General features: G+C 42.7%; 1 protein-coding gene across 1 annotated transcript; it reads left to right on the top strand.

Annotated features, from left to right (window-relative positions):
• The first annotated feature begins 9,336 nt into the window (after positions 1–9,336).
• Positions 9,337–11,220, top strand: LOC134601691 (tubulin polyglutamylase TTLL5-like). Its single transcript, XM_063446206.1, has one exon. It carries the CDS (start codon positions 9,337–9,339, stop codon positions 11,218–11,220), a length of 1,884 nt encoding a protein of 627 aa, XP_063302276.1.
• Positions 11,221–12,184: the final 964 nt, after the last annotated feature.

A 12,184-nucleotide genomic window follows, 5' to 3' on the forward strand; every position in this document is an offset into this window, starting at 1 on the left:
CTAGTGGGCAGGAAGCACTAAACTTGCTATTGACTGTTACCTGTATGGCATTGAATTATATAAGCAATTTGTATGAATGATCAGAACTCTCAATAAGGGTAAATGTGACATGAAGTGTCTTATAACATGAAATAAAACATGCATAAATAAGTCACCATCTCCTATATGGGGAATTGTTGTATCATCATAACCTTCTTAATCATATTTAATATAAAACTGGCCTCCAGGTCAATGGTATGTATAAAGGATAGATCATCAGCTATCATAGTGAGCAAAAGGATTAGATTATCGAAGGAGAAAGATCAGGAGATGATTAAACACACAGCCAATTTCCCATTTGAACTAGAGGGCTATGTTCAAGGCTGTATGTGGACATAAAACTTAAACAAGAGTCCCTTTACAAGTCTTGGCATATTGTATATGTGGCGAAACAGATAGCTATAACTTACCACAGAGCTCACACCGGGTAGACAAGCAAGGTGAAGCAATAACCACCCCTACCTACACGCACACAAGTGGCCAGCACCAGCAAAGAGCTGTCTGGGGGCCTCGCTCCTGGACCCTTAAGGAGAGCAGCAGTAAACCGGGGTCGGCGCCCTGCAGGCGCGTAAGAGACATCGCCCAAGGCCACTTCACTTGGAAGCTGAGGCAAGACATAAGACCCGGAGGGGCATAGCTATCCAGAAACGACCAGAGAAACGGCAGGGCAAGAGACCCGATAAGGAGCTCACCTCAAAACAGGCTGTGAACAGGCTTACTCTGCGCATACGAAAAGCAAGCCCTAAGAGTTCCAAGCGACCAGCAGCAAGAGCTACCCAGAGGAACACCCATAAACTGGGATACCTGAGGATCCGAAATCCTGCTAATCCTAATGGGGGGTCCCATTGCAACTGGGCACTGCTTACCACCATGGCCTGGAGCCGCAACTCCGGGGAGCGGAGGCACTGCAACTCACGTTACACCCAGAAGCTGGACTCTCGGCACACCATACATTGTCCGCTCATAGAGAAGAGGATTAATCACAGGCATCTTCCTACTAGGATCGGCTGAGATAAGCTCCAGTCTCATCACCCATGTGGTCCTCCAGTGTATAGCTAGCAAATCGTAATTCAAGATTTTCCTAGTCTTGATGTCAGAAAATATAGATTTTATTAAAGACAGGAGGCGAGTATTAAGCATTAACTTTCTTTACTTAACTCCAGCAGCAAAGACATTTTTTCAATAAAGTTTAGTGAATAAAAAAGGTAAAACAACAGAGTAACTGAAATGGAACGTTGGTAGCCAATCAGCATCCAGCATAGTCCATATAGTGAATGATCCCCCAATATTCTCCCTCTTTCGAGCTGTGAATGTAGAAGAAGTGTCTAGTAGAGTAACTCCAAGGATAGAATGATGAATGATGAATGATGAAACTCCAAACAGGATTAAGCTGAAATATAAATATCAGGGTGGGTTAATGGGAGGGATAGTACTCGCCTCCTGTCTTTAATAAAATCTATATTTTCTGACGTCAAGACTAGGAAAATCTTGAATTTTATAACAAGACAGGAGGCTCGTATTATGCATGTTCAAAGCTATGTAGTCATAATATAACATACATCAGAAGTTATTACAATATTATTTTTGAAACATGTTGGCTAGGTCTAAAATAAAACTGTTTAAATATAGATTCTGAAGACCAATAGATCTGATAAAGAGCCTCCTGCTTGAAACACTTTAGTAGTCATAGCTCCTCTTGATGAGTGAGCTCCAAACATTGAAATATTAATACCTGCCATAGACATAGTTTGTTGTACCCATCTAGCTAAGATGTAGAGGAGACAGGCAGAAAAGGTTTACGAAAGGAGATTAGTAATTGTGAGAAATTAGAATTTTGAATCAAAGAGGTTTTAAACTCATATGTTTGAAGACAACTAACAACACATAGAAGAGGATGGTCAGAAAATGAAGGATAGAATACAGTACGGAGATTAGTTTTGGTACGTCTAACAATAAAAAATTTAACACCATCAGGAGTATATTGTCTATTAAATTTAAGTCTAAAGCCTTAACGTCAGAAACTCTTTTGAAAGAGATGAGACATAGTAAAGTGGTAAGTTTAACCCCTTAAGGACGTGTGACATGTCATGATTCCCTTTTATTCCAGAAGTAAAAGCAATTTTAAGGATAATGAATCATTGCCCCCCCATGACTCTATCAACTGGAGTACCAAGGTAACATCCCAGGTGGAATTATATTTAGGGCATGGAGGACCTTTAAATCTTATACCCTTCATAAGTCTGCAGACTAGAGGATGTTTACCCACAGGGAAAAATTCAATAGGGTCGTGATTCGCTGAGATAGCGGATCTATAGACATTAATGGTGCGATAAGCTTTCCCTGAGTCAAAAGAGGCTGACAAAAAATTTAGAATGTTTGCTAAATCTGAATGTATGGGATCCACTGCCCGTTCCATGCACCAATTAAGCCAAATTTTCCCGGCTGATCTGTAATTTGCACATTTGTTCCGGGTGCCCATGCTTCTGAGAGAATGTTTCTAGTAGTGTTTGAAAATTCACTATGAGATTCGAATGACCCGAAATGAGGGATGCAATCAAGGGTGGTTGGCACCAGGAAAGTTATTTTCTTGACTCTGAAGTTAGAGAAATCTCGTCTGAATAAAGGAGACCATTGTTTAGATGTTCTCTTTTCAATCTTTGAAGAGCCCGATAGTGAAGGGGGGCTGGAAAGATAGCCTGGATCGAGGCAGATAAAAGTCCTACAATGCTTGCTAACGACCTGATGGAAATTAATTCCTTCTTTAGAACTGAACTGATCTCTTTTCGAATTGTTTTCAACTTTCGTGATGGAAGGCTGAGAGTGGCTAAATTGGAGTTTACTAGAAATCCTAAAATTCTATCTCCTGAGAGGGAGTTAAAATTGATTTTCCGTAATTGAAAGGGATTTGGGGGATAAATTGAAAGGGAGGGGGGGGATGAAATTAAAAGGGGGGGGGAATTGACAGGGAGGGGAATTGATGGGGATGAAGGCAGAATAAGAGTGGGGAGGGGAGAGTGACAAGGGAGGGGGGAGAAGAGAGTGACAAGGGAGGGGGGAGAAGAGAGGGACAAGGGAGGGGGGAGAATAGAGTGACAAAGGAGGGGGGGAGAAGAGAGTGACAAGGGAGGGAGAGGGGGAGAAGAGAGTGACAAGGGAGGGGGGAGAGATTGACACCCATCACACACACACACACACACAATGCACCCCTTACACACAGAAAAATACACAATGCATTACACACACAGACACACACACACAAGCAATGCATCCCTTACACACACAGAAACACACAATGCATTCCTTACACACACACTCAATGCACCCCTTACACAGACTCAATGCACCCCTTACAGACGCACACACTGCATCCCGTACATACACAGAAACACACCTTGCAGACCTTACACATACAAACACAGATTCACACAATGCATTCCTTACACATATCAGGACATCCCCTACACACTCCACCCCCTGTGAACAAACTCATTGGTGGAACATGAAGGTGGACCCTGGGACACAGACCTTGAGCGGTGTAAAGGGCCCCCCAAAAATGGAGCTGCTTCCCGTTCTCCCAGAACATTGATTTTTGTGACCACAGTTACAAAGAGCCTTCAGAGAGCCTGTTCTACACCAGACCAGTGGAGCCAGACTGCAGCCAGAGCCCATCACCATCCTCATCTGATTGTAAGTATGCAATCTAGCATATTATTCGTGGCACTTATCTCTAATTTACCTCACATTAAAGAAACACTATAGTCCCCAGAACCACTGCAGCTTAATGTAGTGGTTCTGGTGTCTATAGCCTGTCCCTGCAGGCCTTTTAATGTAAACACGGCGGCACTGCAGCACTGGCGTTCGTTAACATGGCAGATCATATGGGTGGGGTATTGTGATGTCACATGGGGGCGGGGGGGCGGCAAACGTTACTATTGCCTAGGGCGGCAAAAATCCTTGCACCGGCCCTGAATATGAATCTGGTTTGGATTCCAATATATATATATATATATATATATATATATATATATATACACCCATCCACAAACAGTATATATACATAAATACCATATTAATTATCTGGAAACTTCGTCCATCCATTTTCCCTCTTTAAATCAATTAGGAAATGTGTGATGTGTTTTTGACTGTCAGTGAACAACATGAGTATATGCTGATTTGAAACAACTGGAGAGATTTTGTCTTCAGCAAACCTTCCAACATGTGAGTTAAGAAGTCAGACTTTAGTGATTAAAACTCTATGTTTTATCTCTACATCAAGAGGCCCCTGTACCTTTCCCAAATGCATAGAATAAAATAAAAATAAATCCCTTAACTCCAATTACTATCAGGTATTCCTTACTAAAGGAACACTATAGCCTTAAGAATACAAACATGTAAGCTCCCCTCGGAATGGAGTTAAAAGGTATTTAATTTTACCTTTTCTCCATTGCCTCTATAGTCTTAAACAGCTGGCCCCGCCTCCATGGCTGGGATTATTATTATTATTATGATATTTATAGAGCGCCGTCAAATTTCACAGCGCTTTACAATGGGTGGACGAACAGACATGTAGTTGTAACCAGACAAGTTGGACACACAGGAACAGAGGGGTTGATGGCCCTGCTCAATGAGCTTACATGCTACAGGGAGTGGGGTAAAATGACACAAAAAGGTAAGGATAGTATTAGACTAGTGACAGTTGCAGAAGAGGAATCAGTTGGGAGCTATTAACAGTTTAATTGATACGCTTTTATGAAGAAGTGGGTTTTTAACGATTTTTTGAAGGAGTGGAGACTGGGTGAGCATCTAATGGAGGAGGGAACGGTGCAGCCCTCGAGAAATCTTGAAGGCGAGCATCAGAGGTGAGAGTACGGACAGAAGATAGACGTAAGTCTTCAGCAGATCGTAAGGGCCTAGACGGGACATACTTGTGTATAAGGGAGGATAGATAGGTGGGAGCAGCATTATGTAGAGATTTGAAAGCAAGAACCAGAATTTTAAATTGAGCTCTATATTTTATAGGAAGCCAATGTAGGGACTGACAGAAGGGTGAGGCATGGGAGGTGCGGGCGGACAGGAAGATGAGCCTCGCCGCCGCATTCATTATGGACTGTAACGGCGCAAGTTGGAAGCACGTAAGACCACTGAGAAGCGGATTACAGTAGTCAAGGCGAGAAAGGACAGTGGAATGGACCAACACCTTAGTCGCATCTGGTGTTAACTAGGGGCGGATGCGCACAATGTTTTTGAGATGGAAATGACAGGATTTGGCTATAGATTGAACATGAGGCTTGAAGGAGAGGTCGGAGTCAAAGAGAACACCTAGGCAGCGAGCCAGCGTGGTGGAGCTGATGGTAGCACCGTTGACTTGGAGGGAGACAGACACAGGAGTAAGAACACTTGAGGGAGGAAAGACCAGAATTTCAGTTTTGATCAAGTTTAGTTTAAGGAAGTGGGCAGCCATCCAGTTAGAAACAGCAGAGAGGCAGTCAGAGACACTAGTCAAGAGCGACGGGGAGAGATCAGGAGAGGACAGGTAGATTTGCGTGTCATCTGCATAGAAATTATATTGGAAGCCAAAGGAGCTAATGAGTTTACCAAGGGAGGCAGTATAGATGGAGAACAGTAGGGGACCAAGGACTGAACCATGGGGGACACCAACAGAGAGGAGTTGGGGAGAAGAAGCAGAGCCAGAGAAAGAAACACTGAAAGAGCGCTGGGAGAGGTAGGAGGAGCACCAGGAGAGAGCAATATCTTGTAGACCGATATTGCGGAGGATGAGAAGAAGCTGTTGATGATCAACAGTGTCAAAAGCCGCAAACAGGTCAATTTCCATTAGGAAAGCATTGGGGCGCTATTGCGCATGTGTGGCTGAAATTGTCAATTTCTGTTTAGCTAAATCATAAGATAAGCAACCTTGTAAATTACAAGGACGTCATATACGGTGGTGTACAGACAATCCATGGGGACCTGGTGCGAAACTGATCGGTGGGTCCCCCCCCTCCGATCCGTGGCTGCCGCCCCCCAACACATACATACATACAGACACACATACATACATACAGACACACACACACAGACACACATACAGAGACACATACACACAGACAGACACACATACATACATACAGACACACACACCCAGCAGACACATACACACATACAGACAGACAAACAGGCACACACAGACACATACACACATACAGAGACACATACACACAGACAGACACACACACACACACACATACAGACAGACACACACACACACACAATGTTTAAGTCACCCTCCTGTTTCCTACCTTTTTGGTGCAGGAGGGTGACTTTCCCTGGGGTCCAGTGGGGGCTCAGGCTGATGGGACCTTCTCACACCTTCTCCTTCCTCCTGCGCGGCTCTCGGATAGCTGGGAGGAGTGACCAGCGCAGTCACTTCCTCCCAGCTCTGTGTGACCGGGGCCCCCCGGAAATCCATACCCCCCTGGAGTGACGGGCGCAGTCACAGCTGCGATCCTTGCGACCGCGGTATGAACGCCAGTGGTCATATACGTAGTTTCTTCATTGCACATAACCATCTTTTCTCCCCTTTATTCTAAGAAGACCCTATCTCTACACTCTGCTATTCTAAGAAGTCCCTACATAGTAATGTCCCCTAGATATGTTGTGGATCAATGATTTTTTTACATGCTTGCACCATGTTGCTTGCAGAAGCTGTCCATTATGTTAGTTAATTGTTGTCAATATTTGATTGGTAATTAATGATACTTCCCTAGAGTCCCCTTTATCCCATGTTATTATAAAATAAAGAGAGCGGACATTTTCTAAAACTGACTCCCTTGTATGTCTTCTAAAATGTCCAAGTGCTTGAAGGGCGTGGCTCGAGCTAGATAGAACTGTAAGACCATGGTAGGTTATTGTGACAGGACAATGTTCCAATAGTGTCAAAACGCTGTACCAATCTGCATCTCCTCAAAGAGATGAATTGAATCAATGCATCTCTATGAGAAGCATTGAGCACCACCATGCAGAGCGTAAAGATGCTGTACAAAGGTCCTGCAAAGATTGCACAATCTAACCCAGGAAGTCCCTCTAGAGGCTGTATACCAACTGAAAAAGCCTGCACGGCAAAATTGCTTTTACTTTGAGTTTTAGTTTTTATGCTCTGTTTTAATCCCGTTTTTATTTGGAAATAAAATTCCTTTACAAGTCCCACTCTACATCTTTATTTCATCAGTTCCTACAGGGAAGTGTCACCATACAAATTGACACTACACACAAAGTTGGGAGCCAATTATATGAACAGGCTCCTAAAAAGGTGAGCACATTTACTGCCATATTTGATTATCTCTACCTACTGGGTTCAAACTATGTGCACCTAGATTGCTGTATCTCTTCTATTTTTCATATATACCTGTGAAAGAAGAAGGTCTGGGAGCCACCTTAAAAGGCCCTAAAAGCTACAGTGTTTAGAGCCTATACCCCCCAAAAAGGCTCTAAAAAATGTGAGTGTGACTATACATAGATTTATTCACTCTCACTGCATATTTATAAATCATATTGCACAATTTTGTATATTTTTCTCTTTTATTACATGTAATTCTACCACATACAATTTGAAGGGGTAAGTAACAATTTGTACAGCGCTGCACTCGCACTTTTGTGTTTAGGTGGTGGGACATATCACCTAAACAACTAGGGTGTTTGTTTTAGAACTGTAAGACCATGGCAGATAATTCTGGTGACAGGACAATGTTCAAACAGAGCCAAAATGCTGTACCAATCTGCATCTCCTCAAAGAAATGCATTGAATCAATGCATCTCTATGGGGAGCATTCAGCACCACCATGCAGAGCGTAAAGATGAACAAAGGTCCTGCAAAGGTTGCACAATCTAACCCAGGAAGTCCCTCTATAGGCTGTCTAAATGACAATTGCTAGAGGTGTTAGAAGTGTAATAAGGCAGCAATGTAATGAGACACTTTAGTGTTAGTAATACACCAAAAAAACTTTAGTTTAAAGAAGCAGTTTTGGTGTATACATCAGTCCCCTGCACTCTCACAGCCTAATTCTCTACCATTTTAGAGTTGAAGAGACACTAAGGGCACCAAAAAAACTTTAGTTTAATGAAGCAGTTTTGGTGTATAACCCATGACCCTGCAGTCTTACTGCTCAATTCTCTGCCATTTAGGAGGTAAATCACTTTGTTTATGCAGCCCTAGAACCACCTCATGTGACTCACTCAGCCTTCCAAAACACTTCCTGCAAAGACAATTCTAATGTTTAAACTATCTTTATTGCATGGTCTGATTACTTTAGAATTTATCTCCTGCTCTGTTAATAGCCTGCTAGACCCTACATAAACCTCCTGTGCGCTATTCAAGTTCAGTCTACAGAGCAGGAGATAAGAACTTATAATGGAAAATGTATATTTTGTGTGGCAAGGGCTGCATGGACAGAAAGAAAAAGGGAAATAACTGTAGACTGAGCAGTGAGACAGCAGGCAGAGCTAATCATAGGGGATGTGGACCACCCAGGTGCTCTGTAGATATGCAGGTTGTACAGCACTATGCTCCGACACACAGATAGACATGCTATCATTAGGCCCTACCCCCTCTGATACATGCACCGATCTGGGTGCAGAGCCTAACGAGAGGGGTGGAGTCTACCTATGGTGACCGAGCCTAGCGCTGTACACCCTGCCTATCTACAGAGCTCATGGGCGGTCCGCACTCCACCAGGATTGACTCTGACTGCAGGAGCATAATCTATACACCCAAACTGCGTCATTAAAGGGTTACTCGAACCACCATGATCACTTCTGCTTTTTTAAGTGGTCATGGTGGTAGGAGTCTGGATGTGCGGTATTTCAGCTTGAAACACTGCACATCCAAAGTTATTTGGAATTATGTGCCAGGGCTATTTACAGTAATTCTTTTTTGGTAGTAATTCTTTTTTGGTTGTTATATTTGACAGTACAATAAACTGCTTTATTATATACTTTGGTGTGCTTCCTTTTGTATTTACACCATTTTAAACTTAACTCATTGATGATAACTAGGTAAATCTGTTTTTATGTGCTTGCTATGCCCCTCCCACTCAATAAAACTCCCACAAAATAGCCCCTCCCACCTAAACTATGCAGCACTGACATCACAATCAACCTCACAATTGAAAGTGCTGCTACTGCTCCAGTAAGTCATTGTACTGCATAGCAGGATAAGGAGCAGGTGGCTAACACAGCAGCACTATATTTAATATATCAAATAATTTATAACTATAACCTAAACTTATACCAGCCAAACATAACATGGATATAGAGCAGACTAATAGTGAAGAGACACCTGAGTCCCAGGAGATTGAGGACCAGGAGAAACCTCCCTGCATCCTTTGGACTGGGAGTTTGAAGAAAACACCAATTGTAAGATTTAGAGCAGAAGCCTTAACTAATGATCCACATCTGCACGAGGTGGGGACTAAGTACAAAATGTGCTTTAAGATGGTTGATGCTGGATCTTCCCTTGTTCGCACCATCCTCTCTTCTCATGGATTTCAAGAGGTCCATCCCATCAGCAGAAACTTCAATGTGATGTGGACAGGTCCCCTCAGAAGCACATCTGTTTTGACTAATCTGACCAAGTTCCAGAGAATCAACCACTTTCCTAAATCCTCTGTACTAGGCCAGAAGGATCTCCTGTACAAGAATATTCAGAACCTGCAGCTCAAGCACAGGAACCACAGGTTTGACTTTATACCACCAAGCTTTGTTCTTCCTGATGAATACAATCAGTTTAGCAGAGTTATTTCCAAAGATCAAGGCCCTTGGATTGTAAAACCGGTGTCATCCTCTCAAGGTCATGGAATACAGCTGATTAATTCACTGTCTCAAATAACCAGAAAAGATAAGCTCCTGGTATCAAGGTACATCCAAAATCCTCTTCTAATTGATGGGTTAAAATTCGACATTCGCCTCTATGTGTTGGTAACTTCCTATGATCCATTAACTATTTATTTATTTAAAGAAGGGATCACCAGGTTTGCCACAAGAAAATATAAATTGACAAAAGAGAACTTGAACAACAGATTCGTTCACTTGACCAACTACAGTGTAAACAAGAAAAGTGCATCTTTTGTGAGCTGTCATAATCCACACGTGGAGGACTATGGCAGCAAATGGAGTATGAGTGCTTTGCTGAATTATTTAAAGAAAAATGGAAAAGACACAGCAACACTCATGTCTAAGATTGAGGATGTTATCATCAAAACTATTATTTCAGCAGAAGGCACTATTGCCTTAGCAAGTAAATCAATGCTTGCGCACAGAAAAAATTGCTTCGAAATATATGGGTTTGACATCCTCATTGATGAGAACATGAAGCCTTGGATGCTGGAGGTTAATTTATCTCCATCCCTCACTTGTGATGCACCACTTGATTTGAAAATAAAGGCTAATGTGGTGGCAGACGCTCTCACTATAACTGGTGTGGAGTGTAAGGATCCCTGTGAGAGGCAGATCAAAGGAGGCTGCACAACATCTGAGTCCAGACCTTGCCAGACAAGAAACAGATCACTTGCAGAGAGATTGGAAATCTTTGAAGGGGTCAAGGATGAAGAAGAGAGGAGTGGGGGTTACATACGGATATTCCCCAGGGAAGACACCTGGAAGCGGTATGGTTCCCTCCTGACTAATACATCCTTGAATCAAGCCCTGGCTTCACATCTTTACCCAGAGAAGCCAGTGGTACGAGAAAGCAGCACTTATGAACCTCAGCAGCAAGTACCTGCATATGAGTGCCAGCTGCCTCCCTTGAAACAAACCGTACGTAAATACCAGGAGATGACACGCAAAGTGTCCAGAGTTGCCAGAGAGGTGCGCCAGAAAATTGAAAAACCTGTCCTGGTAGCAGGGAGCGGTAGACCTTCCAATACTACTGAAAAATGCCACCACAGAAGAAGAGAACCCAGCCAGGACTTAAACAAACAACCCGATGATCTGCGGCCTAGGGTGTTATGCTCACACCATGGCTCTGCTGGCAGTGTACAGGTGTCAGAGGATTTACTGAAAGCTAGGTTTGAATCCATGAAACAGCAGGAGGAGGCATTAATAAAAAGACGTTCCATTGAAGTTTCAAATATAGTTGCTGGCTTCTCCAGTATTTACAAACAGGCTTTCGGTGAAACAAAACTCTTATAGTGCAGGATGCAGGTAGCTCTCTATTAACTGAAAAACAGGATGCACACTATCCCAATGTTATGGCTGAGCAGTTTGTAAGACAAATTAATGGAAAACTTTAATTCAAGGTACGTACCCATCTCATGTAATTTTTTCAATGGGAAACCAGTAATAGGTTAAGAGTGTCAGATGAATCCGAGTGGATGGGCTCAGTCTGGATCACTTTGGAGTTTAACCGTTTGGCCCTATAACCATTTCATCCGATTGAATTGGTTATAGTGCTTCTAATTCCCTGGTACTCTCTCTTTAGTGACTAAAGAGTCAGTTGACTAGTCAGTGTCAACCCATTTTTGAGTGCCCTGCCACCAACAGATTGCCCCCTACTGGTAGTATGGCATTGGCAGAGCTTACACACCATCAATACCAATTCATGCCAGCAATGGATTCTGTGATAGACTGAAAGCGGTAAGCTGGTACTGTCAGCCACTCACAGCCACACAGTGCTTCTCAAGCTAACTCTTGTATAGCATTCAGAGGGTTATATGCTAAAATTTTAAATGTACCGTCAAAGCAATCGATCTGAAAGCATCGCTGACTTACAGAAATTTTCCACTTTGGCTATTTTACCTTACATTTGAAATTTACTTTGAATCCTAATTTTAGGGAATAACCGTGTAAAACACGATACATGGTGTAATGCCAAATACAGAGATAGCCCAGGGTTCTCCAGACTCTATAACCACTCCAATGATATGAAGGAGTTGCAGTGCCTCTTTGTCCCAGTCACCCAATACTTCCAGGCACCATAACAACTAAATTTAGATACTTGACTGTCTTATATTTGGCAAGTATGCTAGTCTTCACAAGGTGTATTCCCTTTATATAATATATAAAATCTTGGACAGGGTTAATTTTAACTTAACTCCTTGACTGTAAGAAGTGAGAGAGGCTCAAATGTAACCCTTACTTTTACCCTAAATGTCCC

The sequence above is a fragment of the Pelobates fuscus genome, chromosome 3 (genome assembly GCF_036172605.1).
Source record: "Pelobates fuscus isolate aPelFus1 chromosome 3, aPelFus1.pri, whole genome shotgun sequence".
In the NCBI taxonomy this organism is placed as follows: Eukaryota; Metazoa; Chordata; class Amphibia; order Anura; family Pelobatidae; genus Pelobates; species Pelobates fuscus.

Excerpts from the sequence above, each read along its gene's own strand:
- LOC134601691 (XM_063446206.1), top strand. The coding sequence starts at position 9,337 with ATGGATATAGAGCAGACTAATAGTGAAGAGACACCTGAGTCCCAGGAG.